The following is a 21146-nucleotide window of genomic DNA, read 5'->3' on the forward strand; positions in this document are numbered from 1 at the left end:
AGATAAAATGGGTGAAGGAGGATCATTCTTTGCTCTCTTAGGTTTAGTGCCTGTAGCCATGGATGCTTCAGTAGCCATTCAGGAATAATGTGAAGAATAAGAGGTGATATGTAATAAAGATTTCAGTCTGCCCATATGCTCAAGGAAAACACATCTTAAGAGTTATGTATCATTCTTCAGTGACAGACCATCGCATATTCAAGCTTGGTAAGCATTTAGTAAATCAACTGCTTAGAAAACGATAGGTGCAGGAGAATATGACTAGAAAAAGATAGTAGTTATCACCATGTATGTAAATACCTATATAACAGCATTCCAAAACATCATTGACATGAGAAACTCTATGCAAGATAATGTAGAACCTGATGTAATAGTTCAGAAAAGGACATCCATATTTTATAGAAGCAACTTCTGCCTAAGTGAACCAATATGTTGAATATACCTTCACATAATAGCAAAAATATTCCAGATGCGAGGTCACATTCTGTGAGGATGCAATGAGTAATGGTGGTGAGTCAATAGGTTGAATAGACCCTCACATAAGAGCAAAATTGGAAATATTCCTGAAGTGAAGTGAGGATGCAGCAAGGAATGGTGATGAAAGCAAGAGTAGAACATTAAAAAAAATGAGTCACATTGCCGAGCGTTTGAAAGACTTGCTGGGCGCCGGTTACCTGAGGAGAAGTGCGACGAGATTCTAGCGAGCGGCGACGATACAAAATGGCGGCTGCTCCCGTCAGAACATGAAGAAATTGCCTCCGCCGCCTCCGGTCCGTCCGCTGCACAAAATGCGGTCAAAAGAGCTCGGCGAGCCGCCTCGACCACTCAGTATCCAAATTCCTTCATCCGTTTGGAGGAAATGTAGAAATAGAGGCTGAAATAGGCTTAAGAGCTCCGCGTCCGAGCGGAGCTCAAATCAAAGCCGCCATCTTGCCGTGGTGCTAGACCATGGCCCCTGGTAAAGCCAACCCTAACCACTTTGTTACAATTTAAATCCTGAGTTTGTGTTTCTCCAGACTGAGCACTCTTAAAAAAATGCCTACCAGTATCAATAACGTGAATCCAACACCTATTAAAGCCCTTTGTCATATGTACATTTTCTATACACTGATTTACATTCATTGTCTCTACGTGTGTGAGATGTAAAGTGCTTCAACACCCTATACTGGTACGAGAGGCACTATAAAGCAAATGAAATACATGTGAGAGAGGGGCTGTGGAGAGATGAGGGGCACTGTTGGAGGTTGATAGTGAGGGAATCATTGAAGGGACCCAACAAAGATTGGTGTATCCTGGTGCACTCTAAGGTCATCAATTGCTATGCTTTCAATGCTAATTCAATTGAATAAATAATGTAAATGTGTTGTAGAATTCACTATTTTTGCCATTTTTCCTCAAATTTCTAGGGGCGGGAGACTCTCCCCAAACACCCCTTGTAGTGGTGCTTGCTAGCTTCACAACGTACTGGGTTTTGTTATAGCAAAATATGCCAGGACTGCTTTGGGAGCCAAGTCTGGCAGTGGATAAAACTAACAAATCAAGTACAGTATCACAGTTTCCAGAGCTGCTCAAATGCCTCACACTATTTCTTCCAGGCATATTTTATATCTCACTGTGACATAACATCTTCAATGCAATTTGTTTTTCAAAATTCGTATAAATAGTGGTGTAGCACTCTCACTGCAAGACGGATGAATGAAATCTTGAAATGAAGACTAGGGCTGTATTTCAATAGAATCCTACTGCTCATAGAATGCTATATCATCTCTGATGGTTAAACCATGTCACAGTTATTTAAGGTGCTTAAGAAAGCTATTTACCGTAGAAAATAAATATATTGGGGGATAAATAGTTTCATTTTTGTGATGATTGCTACTAAGAAAAGTAAGATAAATTCACACACAGTAAGTTTTATGGCTTAATCTTTAAGAGCAAATTCATGCCCTGCAAAAGTTTTAACCTGCATCAGTGCTGAAGCAAAACAGAAGCCTATTTAAAAAGCTTCCTTTATTTGTTATAGACTTTAGCTGTTTCAAAATCCTCTTTCAATGCTCACCTACCAGAAAGCACAAACACTCGGCTTGCAAAAAGAGATATCAGCTTGCAGTGGCTTTAGATCCTTGAAACTGTTTGCTGTTGGTTTGCTCTGTATTCACACATACTTGCTTGTTTTTAATGTGTTACCTTGTTTGAATTTTACTTCATCTTCTTGTGTTTGTCTTTTCCTTGGTGCATGGATGCATTGTGTCCTTCCAGTGCTAATTTTTCAGGCAATATTTTCTCCTTTTTGGATAAGTATTCCACAAGAGTGCATATGTTTTCCAGCTGTCTCCCCTTGCACTTCCCCCCTCTACCATGCTCGTGTTGATCTCTCTCCTCCATGTGTTTCTCACCCACTGCCATCCATAATGTGCTCGTACTTGTGTGCTTTTCTCACCAGCTATTCCATTGCTTTCTTGCCCATCTGCTTCTCCCCCAGCTCCATCTTGTTTTCTCTTTCTTCTGTTTGCTTTTTTCCCCCTCAATACATTGCTCCCTCCCCATATGCTGCCCTCCCAGCATCCTCCACGGGGCTTCCCCCTACCTGCGCCCTCGTGTTGCTTCTGACCAGCACTCCTGCTTTCTCCTACCGATGGGCTTCATGACTCTGCTGCCCCTCCGTGTTGCTTCGACTCTATTGGGCATATTAGCAAGGGCAATATCGCTGCTTTAGCGGGACATTTTCCTGCTAAAGCGGCAATTTTTTTATTACCCTATCAGCAAGCTGTCGCTAAAAGCAGTTAGTGACAGCTTTTAGCCGATAGCGACCGGTTTGGGCCCCGCTTTGCATGTCAGCGATATTCATCGCTAATGACATGCAAAGTGGGCATACCCAAACTGCTATCGCCTATTAGCAACGCAGGCTTAGCAATAACAAAAGTTGCGCTAAGCGCAATTATCGCTAGAATCTAACGCCTGCTAATAGGATGACTTACCTGTGTATTCAATGGGAGGTGGATTGTCAGGCTAAGCCCCCATTGGCGTTCATGCATGAATATAGCTGGATTTCCAGCGATATTCATGCTGGATATTTTAGCATAATGGAGAAAAACGTTGCTTCAGCATGTTTTCTCCACTAACATATCCAGCGATAGGCAGCGATAAAAAAAACGCGCTAAGCGCGTTTTGCCATAAATATCGCAATTCATTGCTAATATGCCCCCATGTTTCTTCTCACCAACCACAATACTTTTCTTTATTAGGATCCATCCTTGATTGTTAAATGAAAAGAAAAACAAGTGGTTGTGTCTTTTTGTAGATGGCTGCATGCTCGGCCCGAGTGCTAATAAAGAGACACAGGTGGCTGCATTACACACTTCTCTCTTAGCCATGCACACTTAAAGATAATCTGTGCTCATTCACTGGTAGCTTGGCACAGAGCAGTCAGTATTATCTAAATAGGCAATGTGTAAAGTGTTTGTGCAAGCTTTGTTAATAATATTTATAAACATTTGGGAGTTCTCTGCTGTGTTTCTGCTTTTACCAAAATCAGATTGTTCTTATCTAATAAATTCAGACAATTGACTATCTAATTTCAAAGTCAAGGCCTTAACAAATATCTTACAATTGGTACTGATGAGAGAAACACGTATATAGTTTTGACAAAGCGATAGACCTATATCTTATTTAGGGATAATACATAGCATAGCTTCTAAAAAAATTCTTCAGTTGAATGCATAGAAGAGAAATGATTCATTACTTTAGAGACCATAGGGAAAATAAGTCTTGAAAAATGTAGGTAAAAATCAACTCTAAAACTATGTGGACCTAGGGCCAGATGTAGGTAAAACTTATTTACCGATTCTTAATTACCGAATTTTACCGATTCGGTAATTAAGAATCGGTAAATAAGAAGTGGGGGTATGTAGGAACATCCAGATGTTCCATTTACCGAATCGTTAAAAAACGGTATTTACCGATTCGGTAAATACCGACCGGTAATGCTCCATTCATTCCTATGGGCTTTGAAGCCCATAGGAATGAATGGGGCATTACCGGTCGGTATTTACCGATTCGGTAAATACCGATTTTGACAAGGGTGCAGGGGGTGTCACTTTGACACCCTCTAGCACCCCCAAAAAAGGTTCGGGGGCCATATGGCAGGCAGACCTGCCCTAAGTGCAGGTCTGCCTGTCATATGGCACAGGTGTGCATGCACACATGTGCATGCACACCTGAATCGGTATTTTAACATCAAATACAATTTGATGGTAAAATACCGATTTTGTAGGCCTTGTGGGACTCAGAAGAGTCCCACCTACATATCAATTTTACCGATTCGGTAAATATTCCGGTCGGTAAATTTACCGACCGGTATATTTACCGAACCTGTAAAATTACCGATTTTCCCTGTTTACCTGCCCCTACATATCAAATGCCAAATACCGGTCGGTAACGGCCGAATTCGGCCGTTACCGACCGGTAAAACCCTACCTACATCTGGCCCTAAGTGCTTTATTTGTTTAGAGCTTTTTAAGTGCAGAGCACAGTTCTTTATTTTTAAATAAATCCTCTTGAGAAGATATGTGAATTTTCCCTATGGCTCTCTATCCAGGCTCATTAAAATAAGTATTAATACATTTCTCAAAAGCATATGTTTCACGAGAGTATATGTTCTGGAGGTAATATACAAAACAGGCAGTAATGTCCTTGTCATTCACAATAGACCTTCCTAAATGTTAAATAATTAGCTAACAAGGATTCAGCTTTATTCTTCCCTCCATAATATCTAGCAATAATCTTAAGAAGAAAACGGTATGCTTTTTAGGGTTGTAGATTTATTAGATTGTATTTTGTCCATCATTAACTCATCTAAATTGTCCCTATTATTTGTTTGAAGTGTAATAAATGTGTTGTCATTTCTTATGTTATCTAGAATGGACAATGATTCTTTTTTAGTTTTCTTCCTCTTTGAAGAATCATTGCTAATTAGAAAACTTCTAGGGTATGCTTTCAGGCATCCCAAATATAGTTTTAAGATGAAACATCTGTATTGTTAGTTCATAATTTTTTTTGACAGCCTTTATATATGATTATGAAGGTCTGATCAGTCAGCAAAGAATTATTAAATCTCCATCAAGAGGTTTTCGTATTATTCTGAAGAATATCTAAATCCCAACAAACTAGTTAATGAGCCAGTGTTAAAAATGAGCCAATATCTGAATTGACCAAATGTTGACGGATATTATTACTTACGAACAAGTGGTCAATTCTAGTTTGGGTAGCTGAGTAAAAGGAAAACTCTCTAAGGTCTGAGTTAACCATCCACCAGACATCCAATAGGGATCTTTTTCAAATAATATTTGTAAACGCTTTTTTAGGTATGGGAACATCAGGGAATAGACAACAAAGGGGAGTTCATATACGATAAAAACCCAACTACTAAATATAAAATAGGCCACAAGACCTCACAATCTGACGAATAAAAGGATACGAAGAATGAAAGAAGACCGGTGGTATCTATATTGAACATTAATGAACTATAAAAAAGCCAATCAATCATGGAAAAACATTGGGTCCGAATTCAATATTTTCAAGTCTGTGCTGCCAAATGAAGTCACTAAGGTGATTGGGATCCTAGAATACTCAATCAATTAAGGGCTTCTAAAGCTTGGCTACTCACACGTGGGGGGTCTAAATGTTCTGGGAGAGGGGGCTATTGGTTGGACCGGGTGGAAGATCATTTGAAGAGCCTGGTCTTTGGCTCCTTCCTGAATTGGGTCAGCAACGCTGATTGCCTGAGGTGCAGGGGCAGGGTGTTTCATGTCTTGGCAGAAAGGTAGGAAAGAAACCTTCCTCCGGTTCTCGTCTTGTGGATCCTGGGGATGGAGGTGAGTGTAAGTTGGGAGGATTCGAGTAGTCTGACCTGCACGTGCAATGTGAGGTGTTGATTCAGGTATGCTGGAACTTCGTCATGTAGGGCTTTGTAGGCGTGAGTGAGGATCTTGAAAGTGACTCTGAGAGGCAGTGAAGTAGTCCGAGGTGATGCGTGATGTGGCTGTGGGGGGGGGAATGTCGAGAACCAGTCTGGAAGTGGCATTTTAGACATTCTGTCATTTTTTTAGCTGTTTCTGGGTGATGTCGGTGCACAGTGCGTTGCAGTAGTGGAGTCTGCTGGTGACGAGTGCGTAGGTGACAGTCCTTCTGGTTTCTGTGGGGATCCATCTGAAAGTCTTTCAGAGTAGGCAGATTGTGTGGAAGCAGGCTAAGGAAACTACATTGATTCATTGCTTCATTGTTAGGTAATATGATGCCAAGGTTGTGTGCTGGGTCCGTCAGGTGGGGGGGGGGGGATCCCAGAGCAGCTGGCCACCAGGAGTCTTCCCAGGTGGAAGGGGTGGGTCCGAGTAAGTAACCTTGAACCAACAAGGATGCACAAGATCATACTCAGCATTCATCGTCTTGAGTTGCAAAAGTAACATAAGTAAGTGTTGATGTCCTGCATGAGCAACATTTTATTGCCTGACCATTGCAAATTTGTAATTTTCCTTGCTGCTGTGAGGACATCATTTAGATCAGTGAATTGAAAGAGGAGAATGTTGATACCTCTAGGTCTTGTGTAGGATGTAGAAGAAAACCTTGGGCCCAAGCTTCTTGGACACTGAGTGGACCATGACCTTCTAACTGTACAATCGAAAGAATGATCTTTTGCAGAAAGGAAATCCTATTCAGGCCTTCTTGTCACCATACAGATGAAAAATATTTATCCTGCTTCAATTTTTCCAAGTCCTCTGTCAACTGTTTAAGCTACTTAATTTCTTTCGCCATATGGGACACATTCATTATGAAGTCTTCAACATCGTTCAAACTTCGCTCAATGGCAGATATTCTCTTTTTATGAGAGCTCAATTTATCTTTAATTCTTTGTAGAGCAGCACTTGTCTTGACCACAAAGGATTTAAATGTTTTTTGATATTTTCCATGAGATCCTCCATTTTCAGTTGGAAATTAGGAGAAGGTTCCACATAATTTTTGCTCTTTTGACTAAAGTAAAGCCATTGGTTTTTTCTAAACTGCTCCTGAAGAGTGTGAAGAACCCGAGCATACTTCTGACATATATGGTGACATATATTTCCACTCTCCATTTTATGACAAATGTTACCAACTTCTTTCAAATAATTCTTGAGTGGAATTAAGTTTTCAGATTTGAAAGGGAAAGAGTACAGTTTGTTAAAAATCTTCCCCCTTCATGTTCTGCCCATGTACCAGAGGAAAGAGAAAAAAATGAATACAAATTATTTGAAATTTACTGCAGACAGTTAATTAGTCAGATGGCAACAGAATAAAAATATCTCAAATTGAGTTATAAAAGCAGTCAAGTGTTAGTGCGATGGAATGGAACAGTCAAGGTGCTCTTGAAGGAGGCTAGACAAGTAAGTGATTAGAAATGTTATATAGATATACAAGATTGATTCAGTAGTAGAAATACTGTACAGTGTAGATTCTCTGACGGTAGTATGTTCAGCCAAAGATAGATTCAGCAAAATAAGTAAAGGTGCACCATTTGCATTTAGACAAATAATTATGCAACATAGAGCCACACAACACCAATGCCATTCAGACTGTAAGGTTTCTTTGCACCAACTTAAAACCTATGCCAGGCTAAAGCATGCGTTTACTACTTCAGCCAGATTGATATGCTTCCACATGCATGCTCGGAAGCAGATTAGAACTTCAATTGTCATGCAGGCTGGGCTGGGAAGTGATATTTGACAAATTCCTTGGGGACAAAATAAAATTATCTGAACTCTCTTTCACACCATCAAGCAGTCACATATTTCTGGATACAAGATCTAAATAATCTGTGGGCATGGGGACACCCCAAAAAATTATTTTATTGTATTTTCAGACCATCCAGACTTCAGCCATGCCCTATTTTCAGAAAATTAGACAGGTTACTCAAGTAATACATATAGCATCTCCAGTTGGCCTTAATAATTTCTACTCTGTTTCTAACTTTCCTATCCTAGCATAATGGCTGTTGACGTGTGGGGAGAAGCAGTTGTAACAATGAATGGATGAAAATAACCTTTTTGGTTGCTTCCAGTCAGCTTTGATTTTAGATCAGCCTACAGCACAGACATCACTATGTTGGAAAAGTGGATGAAGCTTTCCACGTTTTAGAAAAATGGGAATCATTCCATTTCATTTATAGGTCGAGCCTGGGCACCTCATGCACTGCTCTGCGAGGCATGCTGTATTCAAGTATGGATTTGAAGCTTTGCCCACATTTTTAATTGGCTTGTGTCATTGCCCTTTGTAAATGCTGGCTTCTGATTCGTTAATAGGCTTGTTAGTCCCTCCTTAATACTACCGTGTCTTCATTTGTATCTTCCCATGAGGACTGGCCCTTTTACTTCTGTTGTTACACAGTATATCTTATTTAGTCTGTAAGAACTATTTTGTTTAATTAGTTTCTCCTACTGCAGGCACGACATGCTTTCCTGCAACATTCAGCGCACCATGCGCATTTTCACTTTCCAAGCAGCCCGGTACAGTGGTGGCCGCTTCTGTGACATGTAATCACTCGCATTTACAAGCGTTGGAGCTATTTGGCATTATAAATGACAATGCCTTTAATTTATGTGTTAATTATAAAAGCATCTAAATACAATGCTAGTAGCTTAAACTGTCGCAAATGTGAGACCTATTTTGCAGTGCAAATGCTTGTTCTGGACCTGTTATTATCACGTGCCATGGTCGATCACGGTTCCATGATTAAAATCTTGGAAGAAAGGACAGGAGTAAAGCATACATTCTTAAAATGACTCTTATCTGCAACTTGATCTCAGCAAATAGACACTCTTAACTCTCTCTCCAGTCCCTCCTCTTTCCTAAAGAATTTCCCCAGGCATCGATCTGATCCCTAATATTAAGAGAATACTGTGTTTAATTGTACACATTTTACATTTTTAATCGTGCCTTTGAGCATTATTATACACTTTTGCAACCTTCTTTGGAAAGCTCTATGCTGTCCAATGTCGTGTGGTTCACGCTCTATCAAACTGCAAAAATATATAAACTAAAATAAAGACTGTGATAATAGTTCCAGTACAAAATTTGAGTTCAGAAAGCACTTGGTAAAAACAATTGTTCTAACTGCTGACGATAACAGTAGTACAACACCTTTGTTCTAACTGCTGGCGATAACAATAGTACAACACCTTTGTTCTAACTGCTGGCGATAACAGTAGTACAACACCTGCATATTAATAAGAATACATAATATTCGTGATTTCTGTTGTTGTTATCCTGTTGTTTTTGTTGTCAAAATTGTTTCTCGTATGTCATCTAAAATCTAGCTAGTTTCACAGGAAGAGTAAATCTAAAAAGAGCTGCCCTTTTTTACATTTTTTCCAACCTTGATTTCTGTATGCTTTGACACAGTTATGATAAGTAAATATCTTCGGCATGGTACATCTTCACTATTCTTCATGTAAAGAATGTGTAGTTTGCTTCTAAAACAAGATAACAAAAAGGCACAATCTTGGTTCATTTTAGGTTTTTCAAATGTACTTTTCATTCATTCTTTTATTGTTTTGTCTCACAAAAAATAGTTCCAAAGGTGTACAGTACAGTCTAGCATGAGTTCTACCATGCCTAAGGGATTTGCACACATTTACTGTTTGTCTTCACTGGTCCCATAGCAATAAATGTCTCAAATGTAGTCTTAATATGTTGCCTTTGAGGTCCTTCTGTTAAATTTGCCCATTCTATTTAGACTGTCGCATAACAATGTAGCTAATCGGCCTATTCTGTATGGTCACCCCAGATGTTTTGCCTTTTTTTCTGTATTCTATTTTTGTTGGACTTTAAAACTCTGTGCACTTTATCCCTGCTGAACAGAAGTAAAGTGCCTGCGCGGACCCTTTCACATGGGGCAATTGTCTTACCCTGACTTACATATTTAACTTGCCCATAAATCCCTGGTATGTGGTGTAGAAAATGCACCCAGGGCCTCACAGTTAAATGTCACCTGTTAACTGCAGCACCTTTTGTGACATCCACAGGGTTGAACTGTAAAATTGGTTTAGGCTTCCCATGTGTGGCCTAACTGCAGCAGCCTAACACCTGCTTTCAACCCTGTCAAAATAACCCTTTTTGACTGGTAGGAAACCCTGATTGTAAATATTAATATACCACCCCTAAGTACACTTTACTGCCCACAAGGTAGTGGGGCTGATTTTTAAACGTATGTGTGGAATTAAAGTTGGGATTTTCCTTTGGGGACTAGCCCTCAAAAGCTACTTTCACTGGAAGGGCTGTAGTTGGGTCCTGGAAAATCTCTGATTATAGGTTTAAATCTGTACTTTTGGACAGGAAACAGCTAAAATGGTCATTCAATGTCTTATTTCCATATTTTTCACAATTCCAATTTATTGCTGATGTTATATTTGGAATACATATGTGAGAAAAGTAACTTTTAGAAAATTAGCTTTTCCCTGCCTGAAGCACCTGACAGCTAATTTACATAGGCAGGCCAGCAGAATCCCAGCCAGTGTTTGACTTTAATGAGGTCCAAAAACTGGTCCCTGAGCAGAAAGTTACTTAGGTACAGTGACATGATCGGATGGGTGTGGGGGCTATGTGATCCTACAAGCTCAGAAAGGGCAGTGGATGAGGTTCCAGGAACTTAAGTTCAAGCGGACAGAGGTGAGACCGTCCCATTCAAAGTGTAGTGTAAGGTGAGGCTTGGAACGGGGAAACTCTTTGATCTCCTGACGCATGGTAGTCAACTTGACTCTGTCCCATTGGAAGGGGAGCTGGCCCAAACCCAGTTATGTTTAGTGTAGGAGTAGCAGACTATTCATTTTATAAAATACACTCCTGATTGGAACACAAGCTCCCATCAAGGGCAGAATGTCTGTGCCACTTGTTCATATGACCGAGAAGTGGATTCCAAAGGTTGGTTGGCTGAACTCCTGTGAGGCTACATGGATACAAAATGCTGCAAAAGGCTTTTTTTTTAAGTGACCAGTGAAAACTGGACCTTTACTGGACTCTGCTTGTAGCTGCTGCTAGAGTGAGTTTGTGCCCCCTGGTACTATCCTGGTGGTCTTGGGAGCCTTCAGACGTGACCCAGAGACGCTGCTCCAGAAACCCTGAAAAGTAGGAGCTTAAAACATTTTTCGCTTCCAAGACCTCCGGAGCCATCAGGCAGCCCTTGCAGTGAAGACACACCTTCCTCAAATGCAGCTTCAGGCATGCCTCGCTGGAGGATTTTGAGCTCCACTAAATAACTAATTCAGAAGCTAAAATCTTTGGCGAGGACAAACCTGCTTTGTGTAGCTGGCCTGTGCTCCATCGCAGTCAGCCTGAAATTGCGCCTAGATCCTGGTTTGCTGCGTCCATAGACTACCATTGACATTGAAGTGCTTTTTTGTGCTGTTTTCACCGAAATCTTTAAATAGTCATATCATATCTAAAGTTGGATTTTTGCAGTTGTGGTATCAATTTTATATTAAAATGTATTCTGTTTTTCTAATTCGGGTTGGTATCTTATTGATTGTTTTTTTTAACTTTATTACTGTTTCGGCACTGCACAAATACTTTACACATTGCCCTAAGTTTGGCCTTTCTGCTCTGTGCCATGGCTACCAGGGTGCTGAGCTCAGGTTAGTGTATTATCTTTTGGGATTCACCCTGATGGGTAGTGCTATCATTCCTTAAGATAGGCAACTTCCCACTCCAAATAAATAGTCACCTTTTTATAAACAATACTAATACCACCAACATGGGTTGGTTAGAAACCCAACAGATCTGTGGCATCTTGTTACACACCTTTGATGGCTTGGGGCTATTTCTTGAATTGTCAAATCATTGTCTACTTTAACATCTTCTTGAACCACCCTGCTGATTAACTGCTGCTGCTGACCTATTCAAATTCCCATTTAACCATCCGAAACATCATCATTAGCATTACTACTGCATCTGGTTTCCAGATTTTTCTACAGACTTATTAATTGTAGATCTCAGAAAATGTTGTTTGCATAAATATCACAAGAGATATTGTAATTCTGTTCTTTTCCTTAAAGTGTTAGTACTTAGACATTTCCCAATGGGTGATAGAGCAAAAATAACAATCTCCGCTCATATAGTTAATTCATCAACACATGCCTCTGCAGTGGCAATTTCTCCTTTATCAGCAAGGAGGTCCACTCGTTGCTGAATTGAAAAAGTGGTAGATAAACCTCTAACTAGTGTCCTTATTGCTTCAACTTCCTGTTAGAAAAGCTACACATAGTGGACTGCACTCCAAATTCACTCTTAAAGACATACATTCTGCAGAACCCCCTCAAAAATTACAACAGTATCCAAAGTCCCCAGCACAAAGTTCACCTCCAGTACATCGGGAAAGCAGAAAGGTTTCTATAAAGCATGAGTAAGGTCCACAGTAGGTAGAGAGAGAGCCAATGAAAATTGGTTTGCTAACTTGCAAAACAGCGCCATCAGCATTAGGTGTGATATGTGTACAATACATAATCCATTAATGGCCTGATTTAGATATTGTTGGACGGGTTCCTCTGTCACGTCTGTGACGATTATCCTGTCCGCTGAAATCTAAATCCCATAGCATATAATGGGATTTATATTTCGGTGGATGGGAGATCCGTCGTCATTGTGAATGAGTAACCCATCCTCCAAGATCTAAATTAGGCACTAATTCTTTTCTTTGAAATGTTCACTGTTTTCTGAGATTTAGATTTTATTTTATTTTGTTTTCAATTCTGTTCTTGCCCCTCTTTTTTTCCCTTGTAGGAGAGCAGCTCCCTCAGCTGAGTTTTCAGTTGATAAGACCCATCATCTGATGTCTTTCCTCACCATGCTCGGCCCCAGCCCAGACTGGAATGTTGGGTTGTCTGCAGAGGACTTGTGCACAAAAGAATGTGGTTGGGTTCAGAGAGTGGTTCAAGATCTGATTCCATGGGATGCAGGCACGGACAGTGGCATCTCCTATGAGGTACCTCTTTCTGATTTTCTGATGAGTATAATGAACATGGCAATAGTATTTCCTATGCATGTAAATATGCATGTAAATACTCCTGTTGGGCATCATGTAAGAGCTGGCTCATCCTGATTTAGCTTACAAATTATCATTGTCATTCACTTTTGTCCCATTTATTGTGTATTGTAAAATGTGCTTATTTTTTCCATGTTTTCTTTCTCTCACTCTCAATATTTATTTCTCTCTATCTCTCTTTCAGCTCTGCTCCTTCCTCCTCCAACCTCCTTAACTCTAAAACCATTTACTTCAACATGTTCCTATTTTTCTCCATTTCTAGCAATCAATCACATTTCCTGTGGTCAAAAGATATCAGAGCATTTATCTTGACCTAATGTTCCTTCTTATGTAATACTATTGGATTTATAATTTCAATTCAATTCAAATACTTTATTCATACATAAAAAGCATTGCAATCAATAAAATATGTGCAATTAATTTGAAAGGCTCTTTATGCATTCTGTTGCTCTTTTAGTAAGTTCTTATTTCAATAAGTATAAAGGGAGAGTAATAAAATATATTTACTCTAATATACAAAATCAATATATATTATTTATTTGAACTAATAAATCAGAATCCTTTTAAAAAGGAGTCATTATTAGCATTCAAATTCCTAGTAATCGATCATTTCAAAACATATAAAAACAGAGTATTATCAACTGACACTGATTGTTTACTATTCAAGTAGTCACTCTGCCCTCCTAGGGTGGGGAACAATTTTCTTGGCAAAGAAAAGAAAAAAGAACAGAATTCCCACTATGACAAACAACAGTCTCCCACTTGGAATTTGTTGGGAAGCCTAATACTAAATGATAGGTAGAATAACTCTTTGGTATATTACTTTCATGTGAGAACAGTATCCTTCTGACATGTACCAGGGGTATATCAAGAGATCTGCACACTAAAGTCATCACTGGAACAAGGATACAGAGTGGAGAATTGAAGATGTGAAAGACAAGTGTGCAGGTGGATAGAAGACTGCATGTATAGTGCATAGGGGTTTGAAGCAGTCCATGTCCTAAGGCCTACTTCACTGCATGCGTACTTGGGTACTGACTGAATGATTAGAGTACTGTAAGGAGAGTGTCTAAGAGAATATGAAAGTGATTCAGTTTTAGTGCAGTAAATAGATTAGTACATACCGCTACATGTGTCACTACAACAGTGCAAGGGCAATAACAGAGTTTTTGGTGGAACTGTAAGGATACAGACAGGGGAATTGAACATGTGAAAGACAAGTATGCAGGCCTATAGAAGGGAAGCTATGCATGCACTCATAGGCTACATGGGCAACAGAAGGTGGGAAACTGCAAAAACTATAGACTGCCTCGTATCACTTTTCCGGATTCTAATCACTACTCTATAATCCCTTATACTCAAGATATAGCACAGCGGAAGAATCCATTTCCTTCTACTTCTAGACAAAAAAAATAATACATGGTCCACAATGTCAGTGGCTTCAGAACAAGACCTCTTTGGGGTCTTGCAGCCATTTAGCCATAAAGGAGTGGAGCGGCAGAATCCCTAGTCGAAATTTCAGATAAATTAACTTTGCTTTTACTGTTTCAATCTTGTCCAAAAAGTCTTCCACCATATACTCCTCTTTATGTTCACAAAAGAATACAGTAAGAGTGCCAAAAAGGGTTCATTGTTTGTATTGCCAGTAACTACTCTGAATGATTGATTTAGAAACCACATTGGCCTCAGCTGGGCTAGTCCACAGTCTTTCACACCTAACTTAGTAAGGCAATTTTTTATGTATCTTACCCTGAGTACAGTACGGGACCTGGGAATGCCTGGTATTTCCGCAAGGCCTTATCAATTGGAGGATAGTTCTGGAGTCACCTAGACTCTACTCCAGTAGAAAAATAGGCCTCAATCCTATCTTATCAGAAATTGATCTTAACCCTGTGTCTTATCTAAAGGGAACAAGTGGAGTACTGATGGGAAGGGTAGACAATGATTGCATAAATTGATTTTCAACCGCCATCAGGGCAGGTGCATTTTTAAAACCCCAGATCTGTGCACCATAAAGAGCTGCCCCATGTGCTTGAAGATTATAGATTTGTAATGCTGGGTAGAGTCACCAAAATTAAGAACCTCGCTGCATCTTTGCTACATCCCTGGACTGTTCCAGTTATCGACTGTGGTAAACAATATGGGTTTGCCAGTCAAAGTGGACCGTTAAAGTTATCCCCAGGGAATCAACGGTATAAGCCCGCTCCAGTGGTACCCCAATAAGCAAAGGATTAGCGCTGGTGGATTTGCAGGGATTGAAAAACATAAACGTAGTCTTCCTGAGCTCTCAAAACCCCTGGTCAACTTTCTTTCCCGTAGGCTACCATCGGCTGTCGGTCCTGCCACCATCAGAGCCCTTCATCTCTTTCAATTTTGCGGTCCCTCTAGTACCTTAGGCTTAATAGCTTCTAAGTTAGTTACCGCCACCATTGTAGGGGAGGGGGGAGGGAGAGGGGCGGTGTTTTCTTTTGTTTGGGTTGCATCCCTGTTGGGGGCAGCATTTTCTCTGAGTGTTACCTCCTATATGTGGCACCTTCCGATTGGCATCCTTTGAATATCTCCCTTCACAGAGAACGACAGGCTGCATGCTGAATTGTTTGCAACTATTCAATGTCTTCAAGGAACTGCCACAAACTCCGTTGTTATTAGAAACTGTAACTATCATTTTAGCAGATCATTGGGGACGGAGTTGGGCTCCTACTGGGCACTGCATAACTTTACTCCATTTCGACCTTGTCGATTTCCGTAGCACCCCCTGCGAGGGGCGATGTGATGGTGCTGATCTAATGATGTATTTTGGTACACAAAAAATTAAATAAAGATACGTTTGACAAAAAAAAGCCCAGGGAAACAGCAGAAGTTGTAGAGATTAATGATGAGCAGGAAGTACCCATCAGAGACCCAACAGTAATAGCAGACAGGTCTAGGCAATATTATGCCACACTATCAGCCTCCAGAACAGAGGGCCATGATGCAGAGATATTAGACTACTTAGCACACATCAAACTTCCCTGGCTGACTAATACACACCGGGAATACCTAAAAGGCCCACTAGAGAAAGATGAGATTGTAGCCGCACTGACAGGCATGAGGGCGGGTAGTGCACCAGGCGCTGATGGATTAACGGTATCCTTATATAAGGAATTCCAAGACATACTGATCCCCACTTGTGCACGCTATTCGCAGAGATAAACAAAAGCGGACAAATGCCACCATCCATGAGTTAAGCATTGACCGTTACCAAACTGAAGCCAGATAAACTGCCAACAGAATGCGCATTGTACCGTCCTTTGTCACTATTGAGTGTTGACACAAAGCTATTCGCTAAAATACTTGCGAACCGCATCTCTCCTCCGTTACAGCTGCTCGTAGCACCTGAACAGGCAGGATTCGTACCTAGCAGAAACTTTACCTATAACCTGCGCACAGTATTTGGTGCAATTCAACACACAAGACAAGATGTGAAGGCGATCACTGTTTTACTGGGTATGGAAAAGGCATTCGACTCTGTCGAATGGACATTTATGACCCATGTTCTGACGAGACTCGGCCTAGGAGACACCTTTTTACAAATGCTGAGTGTTCTTTACAACAGACCAACAGCCAGGATCAAAATTGGCGATATGCTCACTGACACAATACATATCACTAGAGGCACACAGCAGGGATGCCCGCTCTCTCCGATGCTCTATGCGCTTGTTGCGGAGCTATTGGCCTGCACAATGTGGGAGTACCACAGTCGGAAGAGGATACGCTTTTTGGGGTATGATTTAATCATATCCACATACGCTGATGATATGTTGCTCTATAGCAGGGATCCGGAGCGCAGCCTGTCTCCAATACTACCTGAAGTGGCTAAGTTTGGGCATTGTCTGGACTTAAAGTAAATTGGAACAAGTCGATTATGTTCCTGCCCACTCCCACCACGGACAAATTCATCCCTGACTTCCCACTACAATGGTCGATAGACCCGGTGCGATATTTGGGTATACAGGTCCATACGGACTCGGAGGTGGTACTTTGTACAAAGTGATATTCTGGTCTTTCTAAGGTCCGCAAATGCCTAAGAAGTACTTTTCAGCAGTCACTGGAAATCTTTCTTCTAATCTCGTCCAAAGCTCCAAGGCTTTTACACAAGACCTCGAAGGACCCAGGCATCATTGCTACAGCAGGATCCATTGTAGTCCTATACCAAAGGGATGGGGGATTCTTCAACAAAGGAGAGCCCTTCTTTGGGCTTTCCTTTGAGCTTCCCCTCTTCAGTAAATGTGTCTTCACCATTTTGAGTTATATTCTGAGGTGCTGGCATTGGAAAGCCAATTTTATAGTGCGTACCTTCTTGTTATTAGTCCCATCCTCCAACTGAATTCCAAAAGAATTCCTACAGCCAAGCCTGCCTACATTTTCAGCAGCCGTTGTTTGATTTCAAGATTCGCAAGGTGCACTGCTTGTGGGTCTTCCAAAGGGGAAAGCTCTGTTGTCAGAGCCAGACCTCTTAAACTCCACGTAGGGACATCCTAATTTAAATTAGGGTCGGGCCCTGCCTAACCTTCTCTGTTTGCTTCTGAAACCAGGTCCACTCAAAATATGAGCTGAGTCAGAATGGCTGGGCTGGCTTCCAATTCAAAAGGGTTCCCTACAATAGGCTCTGATGAATGTAATCTTGTGAGGAAGACTACTTGTCTGGGACGTGAAAGAATTACCAACCATGAAGATTGCATTTGACCAGTTATTGAAAGCACTAGACAATGTGGTAATAAAGGGAGCTTTGGCTTTATGGAGACAAGATTTATAGTGCTTCATTTGACTTTTAAAAAGAGAATGGATCTTTTCTATGAATGTTCCATTAGACATGTCTTGTTCCCAGATATTATTGTTTCAGCCCAAGGATAAACCACCTATTGGCATAATACCCTGAAAGCAGAACTGAATAACTTCTTGACTGTCATCTCTGTTATCAAGCAGTGCATTCAGCTGGTGGAGTTGTTCCATAGCATTTTGTTTTAAACTAGGCATGACTGATGTTGTTCTTTAAGCCCAGAACACACCCACACAAACATACTTAGAGAGTGATCAGAACAGTGGTGGCCCAGGTAGGTAAGCGCCATGGGGCAATGGAGCGAGGTAGGGGTAGAGGGGTGGAAGTGACAAATGATGGAATAGGGAAAATAAATAAATAAATAACTAAATAAATAAAAGCACTATCCTTACCCTCACCGCATCAACTGCACGGGCCACTACTGGTTCAGACCAGACAGTAGGAAGAACACATATGGGCATAATGGCTGTCAGAGGCATAAAGGCATTGCTGATTATCCATTCCACTCTAGATGTGTCCTTTTCAATACATTGGTTGAGGCTGGTAACTGTAAAGTTCCACACAAGCTTGAAGTAGTTTGTACGACTAAATTTCGCAGGATATCAATTTAAATCCCTCATTATCCTACTGTTAGATGACAAAAAGGCCGCCTCTAACATTGAATCCAAACATTTACAAGTGAGACGGGGCCAGAGACATCAGGGATTCCTTATGTCAGAGTCTTTGTCAGTGCAGTGTTCTGGGAAGGTTGGTATCTGCACACTGGTGTCTCTGAAAGAGCGTTTGGGTTAATAGTTGTCAAGTTGAGATTGAGGATTGTTCTATGGATGACACTTCCGCACCACAATGCCAATCAAGGCTATAACACTGAAAGGTTTTGCGCTGAGAATACTCTTCTAGATCATATTTTTTTTAACTTGACCTGCTGCCTCTTTGATTTTATGTGAAGAACAGTGTCCTCTGCATCTCTGTTGGATGTCTCTTTATCAACCAGCCTTCCAGCAATTGGTTTGATTTTGATCTTATTTCTTTCCAATTTTCCAATAACTGTATGTATGTTTGAATTAGCTACTCACCTCCAGCCAATATCACACTCACTAGTTTAAGGCTGCCATCTTCCTTCAGTTTGTTCAGTAAGGCTTCACTAGGCACACATGTTTGTGCTTGAATCAACAGTTGTCTATCGAAATAGTCCAATCTGGATGTTTCCTGCTTTTCGATTGCCTAACTTTACAGCAGTAAGGCAACCACATATCAATCATTTTATTGAGCACTGATGGAAATCCACACAACCTTAGGTATATGGCACAACAATGTGAAGAATTACTGTATTACATGATCTTCCACACAGTGACTTTGACTGATAAACGACCTGCTCAGCGCTCAGGGGAGCTGCAGTATCCACAGGAGACTAAGAGGCACGTGGCAAAGTAGGATGTATGACGTTACAACGCATGCTATTACAACGCATGCCTTTACGAAGCAAATTTTACAACGCAAGTCGTTACAACGACTTGCGTTGGGGGGCGCTGGATAGTGAATAGTTTAATTTACTATTCCAACTCCAGTCCCCGTGGATAGTAGGGAAGGTGTTGGAAACTATTCCCTATCCTAGAGCGCCCCCCAGCGCAAGACATTGTAAAAGTTGCGTTGTAATGGTTGCGTAGTACAGGTACTTTGTTGTAAAAGTTGCGTTGTAAAGGATGTTCCCCGGCAAAGTACCCCTATCTTTTTTTGTAATTTTACTACTGCTCCTGCCTAGCAGATTTGGGAGCCCACAAAGATAGTGTGCCGATCATATGTGCACCCATTAGACTGGTCACAACCAACCACAACTGTTCTCTGATATGGTGACCACTTAGAACAATGAGCAAACTACACCATGGACACTGACTAAGTACTACAACCATGACTCTAGGGTCTCTGGGACACCCAACATTTAGACCTTCAATGAACTGCACTGGGATTCTCTCTTGGCCTCAAGAGCTCCCCAGTAGAAGCACTTGCAGTCCGGGTGCACCTGAGACCTGGGTATCTTCCCTGCACCTCATCACCAACACTAAGATTGGGGCATGTTGATGTGAATTCAATGAAGGCTTGAATAGGGCACTCCATTCTCCACTTTACTATGGCGCTAGGCCTGCTCCTAGCGTTCATTTCCAAGGGTCTTTTCTTGTGCATCTTGGTGAATACTCACATGGGAATTCACAGACAGTTTAATAGCCCTGCCCTAGTTTATTATTGATGTTGCCTTGCAGCTCCTCTCACTGTTGGGTGTGCTATTTAAATGGACAACATGCATTTTCTAAGCCCTTTTGTTTGTGAAAGCTAAGAGTGCAGTAGAGAGAAGAAATATGTTTTCCAAAGAAGAGGTTCTACATGTTTTGTGCCATTAAGGATATGATTCCTGTTGGAAATTACCCTTTCTAGGGTGCTTTACCTTGACTTTTTGCTTTTCTCCTTCCAAGTTTTCCGCTGATCTAGATGCTAGCCTTAGGACTTTGAGCGCGGCTGACACTACCATTCAGTGCCAATGCACTGTGCTCGTTATATACATACTGGTGATTGGTGTGTACATAATTGGCTGATTCAAGTTAGCTGTAAGTCTCTTGTCAAGGGGTAAGCCATATTCCCAGGGCATGTATCTCAAATGCTCCTCCGTGGGCCTGCAGCCCCGGTTGTGAATTCACGGAGGTAGTTCATTGATTGTGCCAGAAGTTTGCCCTGGTGGGGCCTGTGTGCACAGGTTACTGTTATCCGGCTTGGCATTTAAAAAGCTATATGGCAAAGGTTCCGCATATCTCTTGCTATATCAGAGTATTTCCTGGTGACAAGGTGTGGTGTTTCGAAGAGGTAGGGCATGTGCGCGTTGCATGCAAGGGTTGTAAAAGGCACCAGATGGTGTTTTAGGTACCACATGGTGTGTTTCTCACATTGAATTAGCATGGGGGAATGAAGGAAAAGGCTATTGAGCAGTGTTTCCTTCAGGCAGAAAGTAGCAGTATAGTGTTTGGAATCGATGAGTTAATAATGGAAAATAATCTCCGGTAGTGCGGGTGGATTCAACATTAATGGTGGTGAAAATGTCACTTTAAAAAAGTGGGAATTACTATGCTTGTGGCTCTGTGTGCCTGTTGGTGTGTCTCCAATTCACATCTGGGTGCTAGGGGGACAGTAACATCTGCGCATTCCTGATAGAAGGCCATAAATAGGGGCTCATATACCATGTGTATCTCTTTTTGATTTCAATGGGGAAGTTCGACAATT

General features: G+C 41.1%; 1 protein-coding gene across 2 annotated transcripts in view; it reads left to right on the forward strand.

Annotated features, from left to right (window-relative positions):
• SPON1 (spondin 1) overlaps nucleotides 1-21146 on the forward strand; it is a 1249069-nt gene that overhangs the window by 1071756 nt on the left and 156167 nt on the right. For both annotated transcript variants that reach the window (XM_078680877.1, XM_078680876.1), the window contains exon 8: nucleotides 12799-13000. In XM_078680877.1, coding sequence (XP_078537003.1) covers nucleotides 12799-13000 — 202 coding nt within the window. The remainder of the gene's footprint in view (nucleotides 1-12798; nucleotides 13001-21146) is intronic.

Source organism: Lissotriton helveticus, chromosome 3_1 (assembly GCF_964261635.1).
Source record: "Lissotriton helveticus chromosome 3_1, aLisHel1.1, whole genome shotgun sequence".
NCBI classification, from domain to species: domain Eukaryota; kingdom Metazoa; phylum Chordata; class Amphibia; order Caudata; family Salamandridae; genus Lissotriton; species Lissotriton helveticus.